This window comes from Dipodomys merriami, unplaced genomic scaffold (genome assembly GCF_024711535.1).
Source record: "Dipodomys merriami isolate MVZ:Mamm:240054 unplaced genomic scaffold, mDipMer1.0.p SCAF_8, whole genome shotgun sequence".
In the NCBI taxonomy this organism is placed as follows: domain Eukaryota; kingdom Metazoa; phylum Chordata; class Mammalia; order Rodentia; family Heteromyidae; genus Dipodomys; species Dipodomys merriami.
In genome coordinates this window covers 29,094,339-29,113,946 of record NW_027206401.1, presented here as the reverse complement: position 1 = coordinate 29,113,946, position 19,608 = coordinate 29,094,339, and the positions used below count along the sequence as shown (strand labels likewise).

The window sequence follows — 19,608 nt, the reverse complement described above, 5'->3', positions numbered from 1 at the left end:
ACAGCTGGAAGTAGCACTGTGGCTCAAGTGGTAGAGCACTAGCCTTGAGCACAAAGAGGCTCAGGGACAGCGCCCAGGCCCCAAGTTCAAGCTCCAGGACCAGCAGAAAAACAAAAGTGGTGAAGTTATCTAATGTTCCTTAGGAATGAGAACATGTCAACATGCTTGATTACTGACCTCTTTCAACACTTAGAGACAAACACCTGGAGAGTCTAGAATCAGACCTGTAGAATCTAGGGCTGTGAAAATAAAATCTGATTTCAATGAGAGAAAGCTTTTCCTTGACACACATGGATATTTCTCTTGAATTCCAAAGAGAAAGTAATGTAAACAAGTCTAAAACAAGGCATTCTAACTATTCAGTTATAGACTGAAGATTCAAAGGCTGAATTCAGTTGATTATAACTTTTACCAATAATATAGCCTAAAAATATTTTTGATAGATATGTATTATTTACTAAATTACTCCATTTTCATGGCACATAGAACCAAGAAGAACCATGTGTTAATGTCAGTGTGTTCAGAGGCATATGTTTTTATACCCAATTTAGTTGATTAAAGTAAAGATATTATATGCAGGAATAAAATTCCATGGAGCAAATCTTCTGATAAATTAACAGTTTATAACAAAATGACTATCAGGAAACTGAAATGAGATTAAAAGAAGGGAAGAATAGTAGGAGGGGAAAAGGTGAATGAAAAAGTAACAAAGCACAGATACAGCCAGAATACTCAATGTATATATGTTTGTGATAAAGGAAGTGAGAAGCATGATCTCGATCAATGACCCCCTTTTCAACATTCTCATCTATCCCTCCCCTACTCCCCCCTTCCCTCACTTTTCTTAATGTGAAAGTTTGGTAATTTCTTCCATACGGTATTTTCCTATGTAAAGAAAATACATGTATTTGTAATATTTGATATGAAATTTGAAACTATAGTTGTATATAGTTTTAATAACATGATATTTAATGATTATTTTGAGGTTTATGTTATCATTAGTTTTTCTGGAAAATTAATGTTTTGTGAAGCCTAGATTTATCCAAGATATATATAAGTAATCTCTTTTTGTATGAGTGATATACTCCATTTTTCAAAGTTGTCTTCATTAATACTTCAGTGAACAACCTAGTTAATGTTGCTAAACATCATACTACCCTCTCTCTGATGTTCTGTGTTCAAATATTCTCTGAATCCACTGTAAAGAGATAATGAAGCATTTGGTTAATCTGGGTTAAAAGTTAGGAAAGTCTCTATTTCTATCATAATTATAAGACCATTGGATTCCTTAACCAGTGGTTCCTTTTCCAGGATTAAAAAAATACAAACATCCAGGATTTACATATTTTCTTATCAGAACTTACTAGGGTAGAATATTTTACGTCTGTCTCTAAGATTGTAGACTTCTAGAATCTTCTTTTACTAATAATAAATTTATAATTTAAAATATAAATGTAAGCCAGGTGACAGCGGCTCACACCTATAATCCTAGCTACTCGGGAGGCTGAGATGTGAAGACTGCAGTTCGAAGCCAGCCAGGGAAGAAAAGTACGCAAGACTTAATTTCAGAATAAGTAGCAAAAAAGCTAGATGGAAAACATGGTTCAAGTGATAGTGTGCCAGCTGGGAAAAAGAAAGCTGAGAGAGGGCTCAAGGCCCTGAGTTGAAAGCCCTAGTAACATCAATACAAAAGAAGAGAATATTTCAAATTAACCATTATGTGTGTATTGTTAACCAGCCAAGAAATACAGGGGAATGTACAGCAGAGTCACTAATTATTTTATGTGTCTTCATGAGGTTATTGGTGGATCCTTGCAGGAGGAAGTACAACTGTCAGCCCTGAGTATATGGGCCCTGTGCTCCATGGAAAAGTCTTGTAACTTCTCCGGACCTAGTTAAGAGTGGCCTTTGTCCCTTATCTCCTCCTATTGAAGAACCAGCTCAACCCCTGCCAGTGCATTGGCAGTCTGGTCTGAGTTATACAAGGAACACATGGGGCCAGCAGGAATAAGGGTTGTTTCCCTTGGGCCATACTTGGTCACAGTCACTGGGATAAGTACATTGTGTCTCCATGACTTCTGTAATCCAATAGAGCCCTTGACCCCAGCAAGAATGGTGCCCAAATCTAACAGAAGGGTGTATGAGACCTTGAAACTCAAAGCAGAGCAATGATGCAAGCCACATATTTTAATTTTTTATTTTCTGATAATTTTATTTAAAGATGGAAAGAGCAAGAAGCAAATTGGTCTTCATTGCCATTATATTTTATTTAACCCTATGTATCCAAACCATTATTTCAACCTGTAATCAATATCACAAGTTGTCTGGAATAAAGAATGTGATCATCTTGATGTACAAGCCCAGCCTGCTGCATTGCCTTTCTGTGTTGAAACAAGCACATGGATGATAGGCATGTTCACAGAGAAAAAGTGTCATTCCTTCCCCAAATGGCTTGTGTGTGAACTGACCCAGTCACTTGCTTTCTTTTTTTTTCTTTTAGTATATTACAAAAGTTCCTCATAGTTAAAAATAAAAGACTCAGAATAGCAAAAATTATCCTTAACAGAAAGAACAGTGCTGGAGGAATATCAATACCAAATTTCAAACTCTACTACAAAGCCATAGTAATCAAAACAGCTTGGTACTGGCATAAGAACAGACCTCAGGACCAATGGAACAGAATTGAAAACCCAGAAATGAACCCACAGACCTATAGCCATCTAATCTTCGATAAGAGAGCTAAAAAAAAAATAGAATGGAAGAAAGACAGCCTCTTCAGTAAATGGTGCTGGCAAAATTGGTTAATCACTTGTAGAAAACTAAAGCCTAGATCCTTATATATCACTCTGCACTAGAATCAACTCCAAATGGATCAAAGACCTCGGAGTCAAAGCTGACACTCTGAAAACATTGTAGGATAGAATAGGAGAAAACCTAGGTCTCCTTGACACAGGCTGAAATTTTCTGAATAGAGACCCAGAAACACAACAAATCAAAGAAAGGTTGGACAAATGGGATTGCATGAAATTGCAGAGCTTCTGCATGGCAAAGGACATAACTAGCAAGATCAATAGAAAGCCCGTGGATTGGGAGATCTTCACTAGCCATACAACGCACAAAGGTCTCATATCTAAAATATACCTGGAACTCAAAAAATTAAATCCCCCAACAACAAATCCTCAAAGAAACAACTGCCCAAGAAATAAGTGGGCTAAAGACTTAAAGAGAATCTTCTCTGAAGGGGAAAGAAGGATGGCCAATAGACACATGAAGAAATGTTCAACCTCTCTAGCCATAAAATAAATGCAAATGAAAACAACATTGAGATACCTCCTCACCCCAGTTAGAATGGCTATAATCAAGAACTCTAATAACAACAGATGCTGGAGGGGATGTGGACAGAAGGGAACCCTACTGCATTGTTGGTGGGAGTGTAAACTTGTTCAACCACTTTGGAAAGCAGTATGGAGGTTCCTCAAAAGACTCCACATAGAGCTCCCCTATGACCCAGCAATGCCACTTTTGGGCATTTACCCAAATGATCACAAACAAGACCACACTAAAGCTACCAGCACAACTGTGTTTACTGCAGCATTATTTACCATGGCTAAGATATGGAACCAACCCAGATGCCCCTCAGTAGATGAATGGATCAAGAAAATGTGGTATATATACACAATGGAATTCTATGCCTCCATCAGAAAGAATGACATTGCCCCATTTGTTAGGAATTGGAAAGACTTGGAAAAAATTATATTATGTGACGTAAGCCAGGCCCAAAGACACATAGATCCCATGGTTTCCCTTATTTGCAATAACTAGTATATGTCTAAGACAAACAGAAACTGTCAGACAAGTTGATGTTAGGCGAAATGAACCTCAAGATAAGGATTCAAATGTTTTTTTCTTTCTTGTGATTGTTTTATTTATAAGATGATTTCTTTGTTGCTTTGTATGTACCTCCCCCAGGGTATAAGCCCTGCTTTCACTATATTTAATGTTGATATAATTTGTGGAGGGGAAGGGAAAAAGCAAACTGTTTAAATAGGGTTACAGGTGGATCCATTACAACAATGAGATGTACAAGATGTTATGTTGAAAAATGAACTTTACAACTTTGGCAGGGTGGGGGGTGGAAGGATAGGGGAAGGGGGAGGGGGTTGTGGGGGTGGGAGGGCAGGAGATGGGAAGGGATGGTATAGGGAAACAAAGGAGAAGGCAACAATGCTTGATAAGAAATGTACTCACTATCTTGCCCATGTAATTGTAACCCCTCTGTATGGTATTTTCACAATAAAAAAAAAGTTCCTCATAGTCATATATACTGGTTCAATTGATTATTTTGCATAACTGAGAAGTTGTGGCTGTGCAGATACTGTACTTTCTTCCCTTTCTGTAGTTGTCTACCATGTCCAACAGTGCTTTAGTTGGTAGCGTTTGCCTTACTCTATCATTTTTCTCCATAGATTGAATCTCTCAAGCATGTCAACATCCCTCCCCTGATGGCATGGGGGCAGAGCCCAATGGTACACGAAGTGGCATATAAAGAATTCATTTCTATATGACCTTTCTAGGCTAATATCCAAGTTTTGCTAATGGTTTAGACAATGAATTGTATACCTTTGTAATGTTAATGTGCATTTTCTTTATTATTAGAGATGTATTTTTATATTTAATTTGGCCTTCATATCATCTTGTCGTCAATCTATTTTAATTTTCTAACTTGTACATTTTATTCTTGCTAAACAGTTCATAATTCAGTAACATGTATTTTCATCCCATTTTCTTCTCTCTTTATCTCTTTTGTGGAATTGGGGGTTGAACTCAGACTCTTGGGCACTCTACCCCTTGAACCCCACTCCTAGTCCTTTTTGCTTTAGTTATGTTTCAGGTAGGTTCTCTCATTTCTTTTGGTCTGAATATGTCACAAACCATGATCCTCCCACCTGTTCATCCTGTGTAGCGATGATTATAGGTATAAACCAACCATAAGCTCATTGATTGAGATAGGAGCTCATTAACATTTTGTCCTGGTTGGCTTCAAACTGATTATCTTCATCTTTGCCTGACTAGACAACCATGTCCAGTCTTCATCTCTTAACATTTAATTTCCTACCCAGATTTCAGGAGGAAAAGAGAAGCTTTTTGAAATGGTAGCAACTATTTAAATGTTGAATATTTGAAATGAGAAACTAGGGAAACTAAATGTTACTGAACTGATTTGCTAATGGTAGGGAAAGACCACCTATACCTCTGATGAAATACTTTCTACAGCTTCAGGCCTCTGAGTTTCACTTCAGTCCCAGTCAACATGGGGTCAGCCTACATATGTTGGTGGCTACATTGGTAGCTACATCATAGCTTTACTCTCAAATCCCTGCTCCAACCTTGATACTGTAGAAGGAGTAGAGAGTTTAACAAAGCTGAGGTTGGAAAAGGTGCTGTGGCTCAAAATGGTAGAATGCAAAAGAGCTCAGGGATAGTGCCCAGGCCCTGATCAAGCTCCATGACCAAAAAAAAGAAAGGAAGGAAGGAAGGAAGGAAGGAAGGAAGAAAGAAAGAAAGAAAGAAAGAAAGAAAGAAAGAAAGAAAGAAAGAAAGGAAGGAAGGAAGGAAGGAAGGAAGGAAGGAAGGAAGGAAGAAAGAAAGAAAGAAAGAAAGAAAGAAAGAAAGAAAGAAAGAAAGAAAGGAAGGAAAAGAAAAAGAAAAGAAAGTAGAAATAAAGCTGGGGCCTGTCTGAGCACGTCTTTCATCTTACCTCTTCTTTAAATACATCTTGGGGACAATTGCATTTTTTTTTCATGCTCTTACTACATATCTTCCACTGCTAATGGACTGGTTTCGCTGTTTTCTGATGCCAGCTGTACTGGGTGATTGGGAAATTTCAAAGGTGAGTGAGCATTTGAGGAGTGACCTAAGATGGAATGTGGCCTGTCCAGCAGAGCTGGACATAGGTATATGTCTGTCCACTGCTGGAGTATGACAGGAGATGAAGACAGCTCCAGGACTCCTCGGCTTCTGCTTGAGTATCTAAGGAAGATTCAGGTAACAAAATAATGTGAATTCAAAGTCCAGTGTCAAGGGTATGTTTGTAGAATGAAACAAAGAAAATTGTAAAGGTAGAACAGGAAGAGGAGGATTTTTTAACAGAATTTTTTAAAGTGAAATGGGTGTTACTTTTTGTTAGTTTAAATTCAGAATAATTTATTACTTTAGTGTGTTTATGTAATATGAATTTTTTATTGGTGAACTCGGGACTTAACACTTGCTAAACTAATGCTCTACCATTTAAGCTATGACCCAATTCCAAGTTTCCATGTAATATGAGCTGGATGTTTTCTTGTGTTGACTCTGGAGCTTTGCCTTTATTTAGATTTGACATCTTTTCCCAGGTTCCAGGAGAGGTGAGTAGGAGCAGTTATGTATGTTATTTTTTGTGAAAAAGGAGCAGAATAAAAAGAGGGAGGAAGATATAGAAGCTTGGTTGTTTGGCTATTTGTCCTGAAGTACTCAAACCTGCAATAAGCTTCTTTATTTTTCCTCATGCAATGTGGGGTTTGGTTACAAGAGGAAGTTCCTGGAGTCTGTCCATAAGGAACATTAAACATTTTTTTGTTTTCCCATAGCTATGTTTTTAGTTTTTTATTCATAAGTTTGCTATGTTTTATGACTTTATTTTGGGGTTGTTTGGGTGTGGCTTGTCAGGTTAGCTAGAGTGTATATGTTTTGTGTGTCAGTGGCTTACAAACAATTGGATTAATAAAGATTATACCAACTACCTTAATCTGCTATTTGGAACGTGGGAGCTTAGATAAATAGAGAAGATTTGTGAATTTTATATCTTTTAATAAAAATTGGCTTAGTGTTTCTCCCTGCTTTGGATGTGATGGTTGAAATGCCAAACCCAGCAGAGAAGGCCACGTGACCTCGTGTCAGCAATAAAAGCCCAGGTCTGGCCAGCTCCCTCTGGTTGTGAGTCCGGCTGGCCCCACCAGAGTGACGTGCAGCAGCAGCCCTTGGCAGAGCAAACGACCCCACTACCTGTAAGGAACTTAAGCTTCTCTGTGTCCATCTTTCAGAAAACCTGATGTCTTCTATATTTTTTTCCTTTGACCTACTTCTAAAATGGTATTTTAAGAAAAATTCTACAATATTCACTCAAGGCACCCTTTCTTTGAGGTATTTTAAACAACGTAACTTAATGTAGATGTTAGAAACCATTACGTGACATGAAGAAATGCCATTCTAATATAAATGGCCCCAGGTAAATAACAATGTTCAACTTGTCAGGGTGTTTATAAGATCACACTGTAGCTGTCTTGCCAGTGCAATTAACATCTGCCTGTCAGAACAAGTCTGGCATATCTTAGTCTTGTCACTTATAACTTTGTCAAGGAAGGAGGGATTTAGGATTTTTTTTTAACCTGAAAAGATGAAGACATCAATTTGAACAGAACATTGAGTCAAAGCTAGCTTCCAGTCTAATGGCATGCTGAACGGGCAAGATGCAGTCACAAACATGGAGCTATGGTAGCAGCAAAGTTGACATATTGATGAGAGCTGATTGGTACTTATCTGTCATTTGTTATTTGTTACCAGTGTTTATGACCATCACATTGGCGATGAGTATTGGTCATTTTATCTCTAAGAGATGCCTCCCTTGCTGAATGGTACATATGTAAGGCCACGATAGCTCATTACATTATTCCACAAGTGTTTATTGAGTTCCTATTATGAATGAACAAAGCAAGGAGTATACAAAGGCTGAAATACCTTGTGATTTAAAGGAAGAAAAAGACAATGACTCATGCAATTAAAATGCCAGAATATTTTGAAGTCTTCTAACTCTCTCATAATGCTTAACTACTGATCTTTGCCTTCCACTTCATTCTTCATTTTGCTCTAGATTCTGAAGAAGTAAAGTGTATCGAACTTATCACAAATACTTGTGGTCTGCTAAGCAAACCAGTTTCCCAAATTTGTTCACCCACCGGGCTGATCACCTCTGCTGTGGGTGTCTTTACCATTTACAACTAGCATTCTGAAGGCTCCTAGCATATTCTGAAGAGCCTGATTCATCTTACTTGTTCTCACTTTACTTACTCGTGAGTAAAAAGGGATTTAGAATTTAATCGTAAATATGAAGGGAATATAATATAAACTAATAAAATAAAATGTCTGGATCTAGAAACCCACAGATGACAGCTTGAATGTGGTATCTGTCTAATAAGGCAACCTGAAAGGCCAGCTGTTCTTACATAGTAATGAAAATGTTGTCTTACTGTCAGGACATCTTCTGTGAACTGATGATCTGAAGCCAGCCACTCCCATAGCTTTGGGCAGTGTCTTTGTACTCATCAAGTTAGCAGATCCTATCAATCACCACTAATTCTCAGAAGTTTCAGTGTCTTCCAGAGCATCATGCAGGTAGAGATTGGATATGGGACCTGGAGGCGGCGGGGGGGGGGGGGGGGTTACGTAAATGAAGCCAATTCTTACCTAGAACCTGAGAAGGAGTCCTGGTCAAATCTTGGCCATAAAAATGATAATTTTTAGGTTTATGTGTATCCAGGAACTTTTAATGGTTACTTGGTTAATGATTTGGAATAACATATTTTGTCTATCTTACTATTCTTTAGATTCTACTAACTTCCATTGTCATAAAAGTTAGCCTGAGGATTTTTTATCAGGGATGTGTTCTCACAGTCAGAAGGCATTCACTTTCTGCACATGGATGAGTGAGAAATGGAAGGAAATAATTCCCTATGTTTCTTGGTTTCTATCTGTGGTAGCATATCACCTCCATCTTCAGACAAAGTCAGGTTTTATTGAGGCTGAAATTTTTCTTTAGGGATTAGTCAATTTGAATGCACATCTGTTTGGATTGTTATCTAAGGAGTGTATTAGAACAGAATAGGAAAGACAGAATATAAGAACTTAATCTGTTGCAAACCTCGCAAACATCTTTAAATAACACTCTCAGTAAATCTGAGAGTGTTATTTAAGTGGTCAGTAGATTCTCAGTCTAATCATTACAGATATAATATCTGGTTTTAGTGGCATTAAATGAAACCAAAGCTTGGAAAACAATACTATTACTGGTGACTAATGCATCCTTCATATTTTAAGGACAATAAATATTTACAGGACAGTATCTGAAATATTTTCTACATAAAATTACTTCGCTATAATTATAATATTTACTAGTTGTTAGTACAATTTGTAATGCAATTAATGCCACAGTTTATATTATGTATAATTTAGAATAATATGAAGTATATACTTACTTATTGATATATAGAGAAGTCAAAAGAGTCAGTATTTTAAACTAATTAAGAACTATGGAATGATAACTTGCTATTCTAGTTTTATTATCAATATGCAGGGTTCTTCCAAAAAAAAGAAGAAAAACTGAGGAGGAAAAGGAACGAGCCTTTCAAAAGTGACAAAGTAACTCAAATGTAGGAATACTGCTTTAACAACTTGTCTGGTTTAAAGGCTTTGGGGGTAAAGAATAGACAGTTTGGCTGCATTCAACACTTCAGCCAGCTGTATGTATAATAATTTCAAATTCAGGCTCAAAGGAACGGATATCCATCTGTTGATAGGTTTTTGAACTGGGTTTTGACATGATGAATGATATGTTCAAAATATTTGTGTTGTGTATATTGGGTGTGGGGAAGAAATGCAAGCAGGGAGATGAAATTTAGCTAAGATTTCTGCAGTCAGTGTGAGGATGTGTGACAAAAGTCTGAATCATTGTCATCTCAGTGAAAAGTAAAAGTGATAGACAAATGTCAACAGTATCATGTAAACAACATCCAGATGATTTGAAAGTCCTATAAGAAAAGTTAAGTCTACTCTAGACTCTTTCCAATATGGAAGGTGCAACTATCAATGCTGTGAGCATTGGTCTTTGGTATGACCCAGTCATTATGAGCCAAGGGTGTATGATGAGCCTCTTGAGTATAATGGGGCTCTTGATTATGATAGGGACACACCTTAGTTCCTGTCTAGTCTTTACATGAAGTCACAAGAGCATGAATTCTGTAACCTAGTCATGTTTCATTCAAACCTCGAGTCTTCTGTCCATTATCTAGATTTGCTTGAGCAAATTAATAAACTTTATCTTGGTTTTGCGAGTCTTATCAGTAGAAGTTTTAATGACTTAATTTTGGGGACTATCTGTTTAAAGATGTTAGAGCCTTGAAAGACAGAGATAATTTCTTCCTCATTAGTATGAGTCAGCTTTGCTTATTGTCTGACATAGTAAAGACAATATCTTTCTCCAGAGCCAAGAGTAGGCACGTTTGCTTCCTGCCTGTTGAAAAAGATTTAGATTCTTTGAGCTCGGGGATATACAGTTAAGATGCAAACCATCTTTGTACACAGGACCCATCTAGACCTCTCTGTCACCCTCTCCATGATGTGGCAAAGGGAAGCGACCTGAATGTCACATTCATGCTACCTGCTGCGTTTGAGTTTGTGACCCTGGAGGCTTGGGTCTGCTGTGGCAGGCTAATTTGTTAGCTGCAAGATAGTAAAAAGTCCCAGACTGTTGTTCATGATGTCCCCTCTTGAGTGGGCTTCAGTAGAGGAAAAGGAAGATATGGAACATCCGTGGCATTTCATGTGTATGGTTATGAAGCACGTTTATTCCACTTTTCTCCTTAAGAGAGTAATTGAGCTGCTGCTGAAAGTCTCTGCAGTGCTATGTTGCAGTCTGGGAAGGTCCTTTTTCTGAGTTCTGTATACATTTGGGAAAGATTCAGAAAGAAGAACCTCTGAAGTTATTGTCTTAAGTACATTATTATGCCGCCGGCTGTATAGGTCTAGGTCCTTCATTAACTTCTTTCAAGCCAAGAAGGATCTTTACAGAGCAACCAAGAGTTGCCAGTAGCAGTTCTTTATGCAGTTTCAAGGATTGAGCTAGCCATGGAAGGGGTTAGCATAAGCCATTGAAGACAGAGGGGCTAAAGGAGAAAATGGAAGAAATTGACTCTCTAAGAGGACCTGATAGTTTCCAGAAGGTTTGGTGGAGAAAGAAGTGTCACTCTTGCAGTCTGTTGAGATTCTATGATCACCATTTTTCCCCTTACACCCCATAGTGTGACTTTCAGGTACTGATCCTGGGTTAATATTTGCAGAGGTGCTGGCAGAGCAAGTATGTTTTGCTCTTAACTGTGGTTTGGCCCTATATCATCATGCTATAGGACAGATCCTCATTCTAGGAAATGGGGACTGGGTAGGGAGGAAATATCAAGGATGGCCAAAACCAGTTTCTGTGGAGAAGGTGCTTATATTCTAGATGGGATGATGAGAAATTTCATCAAAAAGGCATAACACAGGTCTGGGAAGGTGGCTCAGTGGTAGAGCACTTGCCTCATGGCCCTGGGTTCGATTCCTCAGCACCACATAGGCAGGAAAAGCCCAAAGTGGTGCTGTGGCTCAAGTGGTAGAGTGCTAGCCTTGAGCTGAAGAGCTGAAGGACAGAGCCCAGGCCCCATGACAACCAACAAAACAAAACAAAACAAAACAAAAGACATGACACAGGGGACAACACAGCCAGGCCCTGTAAGCCCATACAAGTGCTAACAACACTGCCAAGGGGCCTTTATTTATTTTCTGCCATCACTTTGAACTCTGAGGCTGGACTTTACCTAAGTCCAGCTAAATGCCATAGTGGATTTACCTAGTTTATTAGAAAACAGCCCAAGTTGTTGTGTATCCTCGGCTTCAGATGTAATCACTAGTGATTCCTGGAGTGAACTAGGAGACACATTACCACTGACCGCTGTGTGCAAAAGTATAGCCCAAACAGAATCATGCTGTCAGGAGGCAGTCCTGGCATAGGGCCAGCCATGTTGAGCTTAGCCCTCCAATGCTGGAGTGGAGAACACTCACTTGTTTCTTGTAGTAAGGAAAGAACACACCTGTTAAAAGCAAGCTCACCTTTGTGGAAGTCCGTATCCATTTTCCAAATACAGACTCCTTGGGACATTCCAGGAAACCTGTCCTCAACTCTCTCCTTCCAGAGGGGCCTAGTTGATTGGGCTCTACAATTAGAGATGGCTCTGTAGCTCTTCTAGGTTAGCCAGGATTGCCAGGTCTTCTACTATACATGAAGAGGCATGTTGGCTGATATACTATTGAAAGGTCTGACTTAAGTTATAAGATCTGCCTTGAGAATCCATGTGGAGACCACAGACCAACTTTTAACACTGTCTCATCTGTGTCAGAGGGTCAAGAGTTTGGATCAGTAGTGCTGCTGTGCAGTGGTACCCTCCAGGGTCAGTGTGAGAGGATGATGACTGATGGCCTGCCCCTCACCTGGGCCCCTGACAAGTGAAGGGCACTGGAAAAGCACAGAAGGAATAGACACTTATTGTTCAAGTAATTTAGGCTTCTAGACCATTTATATCAAACTGTAAAAGACTCTGTACAAATGACGAAGTGACCTCTGTGCATTTAAGGAATGCTGGCCTGAAGCAATGGATGATTTATTGAAAGCTCAAATTTGAGCTCAAATTTGATTTGAGGCCATAGCTAGTCATGGAAGTGAGAACTGGTAAAATCTAAAATTAACTCTTCTTTACCCAAATTTTGTGATATTATATCTCTATTTACATCAGAGTTTGTTTGAAGAAAAAGACATGTAAACTAGCTCAGTTAAAAAAATAGTTTAACACTAAAGAGAAAGCTCATCAAAATTCAGAAGTCAGTCAAGCATTAAGACCAGCAGAATGATAGGACCAATGACAGGTGACTCATGCATAACTCAGTTTTCAATCAATTTTTGTTGAAGGCAGGAAGGAAGCAGAGAAGGCAGGTGGAAGAGAGGGAAGGAGGAGAGAAGAAAGGAAGGAAGGAAGGGAGGGATGGAGGGAGGAAGGAAAGGAGGGGAGAGGAAAGGAGGGAGGAAGGGAGGGGGAGGAAGGGAAGGAAGGGAGGAGGAAGACAGGAAGGAAGAAAGATCCAGGGCAGTTCTAGAGATTTAAGCTTACTTACACCTTTCTGCCAGGATCTGGTTTAACCTTACTCTGTTATTGGTCCTTTGTGGCAGTCAGATTTCAAGAGAGGAATCCAGAGGACACCCTGTGTCAGTTGTCCTTTCCAGTCCCTTAAGCAGTGGCCAGAAAGGGTATTGCCAAATGAACGCTTAATGCAACAAAGATTCAGCTAGAACACAGACTAAAGAGAGCACAGCAGTTTAGGAAAATTATTTTGGATGTCACTAGGATATAAATGTCAGTGGTTCATCACAGTGAAACTTTTCTGTTAGCTTCTTGAAGACACATTAATGCCATCTAATTTTTCTTTCATGGCACCTGGATTTTAAAATAGTCCCAATCAAGGTAGAAAATCATTCAATTATGATCAGACTGGGAGCCAACATGGTTTTGCTGGTTATTATATGCCAGGCACAGTGCTAGGCACTTTGCAAAACTGTAACCCCTCACACGTAACCCTCATGGGTAGCATTATTATCCCTGTTTTACAGATGTGAGGCTTAAACTAATGCAGTTGCAAAGTTGAAAGAGTTGAGTTAAAATTCTTTCTAAGATTGGTTTGTCCCCAAGACATACACTCTTTTTCAGTGTCCCTGCTATCTTGTAATCAGCCAATGAATCATGAATCAAAATGTTATGATAAATGTTGCAGGATAGAGCCAGCTCTTTTCCATGAGTCAGTGATGAAAACATGTTTTAGGAACATAACAACCGGGCAGGCATGCTGTTATGAATTGGATAATTAGTGAGGGAAAAATTAGTTCTTAATACATCCGAGGGCCAAGTGAGAACAATTTATGTAGTCAGTTTGTAAATGAGATGGAAAAGAATGAGATGGGAAAAATGAAATTTTGTACAAAACAATGTGATTTTATTTTTAATCATATAGATGTGGATACATGCCTTCCCCCTCCTTGGCTGCCCATTCTGCTTGCCCACAGAGACAGCCAATTGGGTTTTAAAAATATTTTTAACAACTCTATACTGAACGTGTTCATATTTTTTCCCCTTTGGCATTATTCCCTAAACCATATAAGAACTGTATGCATAGCACCTATATTGTATTAGACTTTATGAATTAACAAATCTAATATATCCAGAGATGATTTGAAATACACAGAAAAAATACATCAGTTATAGGCAAATTACTAGGGAATTGTATATGAAGGACTTAAGCATCCTGGTATCTGGTTGGATTCTGGAAACAATCTGTCATGGTACTTCAGGGTGACTATATATATATTATTTTAGAAAATGAGGTTGGCAAAGCTGTTAAGATACTTAATCATCTTATATACCATAAAAAGCAACATACTACCACATAATTGTAAGACACTATTGATTATAGGAGGTTTCTTGACTCTGAGATGCTATAGTAGGCGGTGGGGATGTGAGGAAAAGATCTGGAGTATTTTGCATTATGGTGACATTTGTGACCTCTAGGAGGTGAGAGTATGGTCTGTTTTCTTATCAATCCTTTTTTGTGCATGCAAGTTTCCCACAATGCTGCTGTCTCCTGATCCTCTTGAGCCTACTCTCAAAGGTCCATGGACCTGGGAAAAGTTTTTAAATATATTTTTATTGTAAAGATACTATACAGAGGGGTTACAGTTACATGAACAAGGTAATGAGTACATTTCCTATCAAGCATTGTTACCCTTCCTTTGTTTTTCCCCTACCATCCCTTTCCTTCCCACCTCCCCAACTCCTCCCTCTACCCTCTCAAAGTTGTAAAGTTCATTTTCAACATAGTGTCTTGTTATTACAATAGTTCATCCTGTATCCTTATTTCAGCATTTTGTTTATTCCCTTCCCCTCCCCAAATTAGAAAATTGTATATACTATATGCAGTGACAACAGGGGTTATACCATGGGGAAAGAACATACAAAGAAACAAAAAATCATATAGTACATTATAAGTACATTAAAAAGAATAACAAGAAAGATAAAATCATTTGTGTCCCTATCTCGGGGTTCATTTCATATGTACATAGCTTTTGACATCTTCTGCTTGTCTCAGACATCTACTAGTTATTGCAGATAAGGGAAACCATGGGACCTATGTTTCTTTGGGAGAGCAGTTTTAAATCCCTTGCTGTGTTCCACAGTATGGTTCAAGCCTTGGTTTACTGGTATAAAACACCTGTTGTATTGTTTTGTATTATATTGCATTTGAAGCCTCTTCTAGAACTCCAAGGCAACAGGAAACATAATTCAGTAGCAGATTAGAGGATATTACTAGCAAATAAATGAAAATTAGCAGTTGTACAATGGAGGTATATGAGAAATAATACTTAGGTTTTCATAGTAGGTTTATCAGAAAGTCAAGTTCTAACAAACTTGTTTTCTACTTTTAATTTCCATCCTTCTAGAATTGACTTGTATCAGTTTTGGGGAGGGGATTTTGTGTACTCAAAGAGCATCATAAATCCTACAGTAAGGAGATAAGCTCAGTGATTTTCCCCTGAGGGAATAAATGGATATTTTGAAGTTCTTTTTTTTTTTTTTTTGTCAGTTGTGGGGCTTGAACTCTGTTCCTGGGCGCTGTCCCTGAGCTCTTCAGCTCAAGGCGACTGATCTACGACTTGAGCCACAGCGCCAATTCTGATATTTTGAAGTTTTATGTTACAAGAAAATTTCCTGAGGCTATTTTTTTTACCAGCATTATGAAGAAAATGTAATTAAGTAATAAATATTACAGTTTTTGGTTTCTCATTGGACATGATAAGTTTTCATTTAAGCTGCTTTACTGGATTCCTTCTTTTATTAAATCAGGATAATTTTGTATGCTTTTTGAAACTATACACTTTTCTCCTTTGTTTGATTTATTTAATCCCCTAGTATGGAGCAGGATTATTTTACTGTTTACAAGAAATTTGTAACTTTTGACTATTTGCCAAAAATATATCATATGACCACTGGTGTGGAATTACAATTTGTAAGCATTTTAATTTATAGCTGTCAGTTCCCTTTCAATCATAGCCCTTAAGCCATTACCTAGTATGCAAGAATGCCTGATAGGATTCAGCAAGAATATGTATGATTTCCTTTCAAGATTAAAATAAGTACTTTAACCTAAAATTCATCTCTTGGTTCATAGTTGATAACATTTTAGGTACTATTCATCAAATGGTTCTCAGGTAGGGAATTACTGCTGTGGTTTTAATATGTTTCCAAACTTTGTGTATTGAAAACTAATCCCAAATGAAATAATATTGAGCTTGACTGGGTTATCAGGGCTCGATCATCACAAGTATTAAAGCTGCTATTGCAGAAGTGGAAGGAGTTGTCACCGCAGGGCACTTCTCATAAAGGAAGGGTTCAGCAGGCATGTGGGAGCATTTGACAGTTTCTTTAAGGCCTAACTGTTTCTAAAGTTCCTCCACTGGCAGTAGACCTAAGGAAATTATCTTTAAGACAATTCTCTGTGCTTTATTGCACTTAAAAGAGAATAAAATAGCTCTTTATGTTCAAAATACTGTGGTAGCAGAATTACAGTATTTGTTCATGCTACTTCTTGGTGTGTGTACTCTGTTTAAACCAATGCTAGATCTGGGTGTGAACCAGCAAAATTATTCTTTAGCTGAGATTTCTCCTTTGTTGAGCTCCTGTTTGTGTTTATCCCTGGAAAAGGGGCTTCTGGAATGTCTGGTAAATGAAAGCACTATCCACTGTGTTCCAAATTCCTCAGATCACGACATCCAAAATGGAGAGAGTCTTCCTTGTTTAACTCCTGGTCTTAGATTGTCTGGGCCTATTCACATGGTTGGTGCACATTCAAATGACAAGTTCACACATCATCCACTTGGGGTTATGAGTTCTGAGGGGAGGAGGTTTTTTGTCCATTCAGCACTGCGTTTCAAGAATTACCCTGAACGTTGCTGGGGAGAAGGAATTCACCACCAGTTTACCTGAATGTCAAGATGCAGCCCTGTGAGGACATAGATTTACTCAGGAGACTCAGATTAAACTTGTTTCATTTTTATTTTTTTAATTCTATGGAATTTTGGTTTCAATATAAATTTCTTTCCTCCCCCTCTCTGTCCTCCTCCTCCCCTTCCTCCTCCTCCCCCTCCTCCTTCTTTTTTTCTGTCAGTCATGGGGCTTGAACTCTGGGCCTGCGTGCTGTCCCTGAGCTCTTTTGCTCCAACCTAGCACTCTACCACTTTGAGCTACAGCTGCAGCTGCACATCTTGTTTTCTGGCAGTTCATTGGAGATAAGAGTCTCTTGGTCTTTCCTGCACCTGGGCTGGCTTGGAACCTCGATCCTCTTATCTCAGCTCCTCAGTAGCTAGGATTACATGCATGAGCCATTCATGCCTGATTATAAATTCCTTTACAGATGTTTGTTTCAATTCCATCTTGGTTGGTTGGTTATAGCTTTCTAGCTTTTTTTCCTCTGTTAATTTATCCACGTTGTTTATACTGTAAGACAGATGGCCTAGACATGGACCATGTGATTTAAGGAAGAAATGTTGTAAAATGTCACATTTTACACCCTCCTTGGGTAGGCCTGTGTCACACAGGTAAACATGATGAATGCATGTGAACATGATGAACTGTGTAAAAATGGCTTTCCATTCTCTTTCTTTCCATTTGGTTTTCAGAGTATTCTTTCTTTTCTTGGAGTTCATCACCTACTTGGGAAGACTTTTTTTCTTTTCTGGAATTTCTCATAGGTTTTCCATGGGACATTTATTCATTGTATCTGATCTTTTAAACTACAAGAAGTTGGCCAAATTCACTTTTTAAAAATTGATTATGTTTTATCAATTACGCCTAAAGGTTTGTTGGAGAGCGAGCCATTGCAAGAAAGAGATGAGGACGCAGTAGCCAGTGCTGACTTCTCTAGCATGCTCTCTGAAGAGGAGAAGGAAGAGCTCAGGGCAGAATTAGTTCAGGTATGAGTGGTAATCTTCCTATTATTGCTATTTCTATCTTCAGATCTCAATTATGTTGTCATTCATTCAGTAAAATGCAATAAATGAGTACATTTCAAAATGAATTGGTTTTTTCCAAGGTATTTTTGTAATGCTAATTTTCCATCTCTTGTTGGTAAAATGAAAGGCTGTGCTACTTAATCAATAGTAATTAGTGTTATTTGTGCACTTCTTTTTAATTATGGGATACTATGGAAGTACTAAATCACTTACAGCCGTGACCAGAAAAAGTTTTGTTTGTTTTTTTTTTAAGAGTAGTTCTTGATTTAGATCAACTTAGTATTCACCAGAGTCTTAGAAATTTGTTTTGTTTTGTTTTTAATGAAAAAGTTAGTCTGAAAGTTGCTGGACATATACTTTTACAGTATAAAGCTCTAAGAGTGGAGAGAAAAGTTGTAATTTGTCTTATTTAGATCCCGTGGAACTGTTTTGGGGACCTGTCCTAGTAGAAAATAGATGTCCTCTGTAATTTTGTATCCAATCTCTTCAATATCCTTACCCTCCCCAGACTCTAGTAAACACTGGCGACTATTGGTTTACTCTGTACTTAACTTCTACAAGATCAGCTTTTTTTAGAACAAACAAACGTTTGAGGATCAGGTGACTTTCTTTTTCTGTGCCTGCCATTAAAGTAATTTCACTTTAGAATGGAAGAGCAGACTTTTTCCTTTGGTAAAAATCAAAAGTGACTTTGGTAAGCACAGTGCCTGCCTACATCATGTAACCCAGATCCTTAGCTGGGTATGCACGTGGCCACTGATTGGCCACTTGTGCCAGTGTACAAGGACCAAAATCGACCTTAATAGACAATGGATGGGTACCATATAATCTTCTGGTCCAAAATAAGAATGATTTATAACTTGTTTATGTCTACTGCAGTATCTAGAAGTCATGCTGTGCAGACGTGTTAGCTAACTGACACTCAGTCAAAACTCACATTCTCACAGGCAGCAGTAAAGTTTAAGCCCTGATACAACCTCTGTAACAGACCAACTACTATAAAATACTTCGATCCATCCACTACCAATATGTTTGCTTTTGTGAATGCCATATTGTCTGAAAGATCAACAGTGAGCATATTTTACATAATCAAAAAACAAAGCACTGGTGTTAAGCGGATGTCCCCTGAATATAAACAAAAAAAATCTAACAGTGGTTTTAGATATTCCACTTTCATTTGGTCCCAACATTAAGCTTCTCCCAAGTTTTGATTTCTAAGACTTTTGGAGCCTGACTTCTGAAGATAACTATGTTCAAGTTACCCAGATTCATGGTTTCATCCTTTGGGAAGAGCATTAGGCTTCAGTGCTCCCTGTCTCTTATTTTTGGGTTCCTCAGAGATGAAGTTCCCCGGGTTGTCACGGTTAGCATTATGACTTCAGAGGAATCTGGGCATAGCTGTCTGCCTGCAGGCCAGTGACGAGCCAAGTCTTTGCCATTCTTCCTCTTCACATTTCTATTTATTCTCCCTCTGCCTCAGGCCACTTTACTTTATGCTCTTCTTTTCCTAAATCTGCCTTCCCTACCCTTTCACAAGCACTTGTGTACTGATACACATGCATGCACACATGCAGCAAATCAGGTCCTTCCTACATCACAGATGCATTCAGATTTTATTTCCAATACTAGGATTTCATTACAACAGGAAACAGCGAGAT

The 19,608-nt window shown here is 38.3% G+C and overlaps 1 protein-coding gene across 11 annotated transcripts in view; it reads left to right on the top strand.

Moving 5' to 3' along the window:
- The window catches only part of Tpd52l1 (TPD52 like 1), an 81,470-nt gene that overhangs the window by 34,990 nt on the left and 26,872 nt on the right, over positions 1–19,608 (top strand). For 9 of the 11 annotated variants that reach the window (XR_011369340.1, XM_070010473.1, XM_070010475.1 and 6 more), the window contains exon 2: positions 17,796–17,911. Coding sequence is in view for 10 of the 11 variants with exons in the window: in XM_070010473.1 (XP_069866574.1) it covers positions 17,796–17,911 (116 nt within the window). In the remaining variant the exon portion in view is untranslated. Of the gene's footprint in view, positions 1–6,023; positions 6,046–16,716; positions 16,776–17,795; positions 17,912–19,608 lie in introns of those variants that run through there. The other 2 variants (XM_070010478.1, XM_070010477.1) reach the window with 2 other exon arrangements.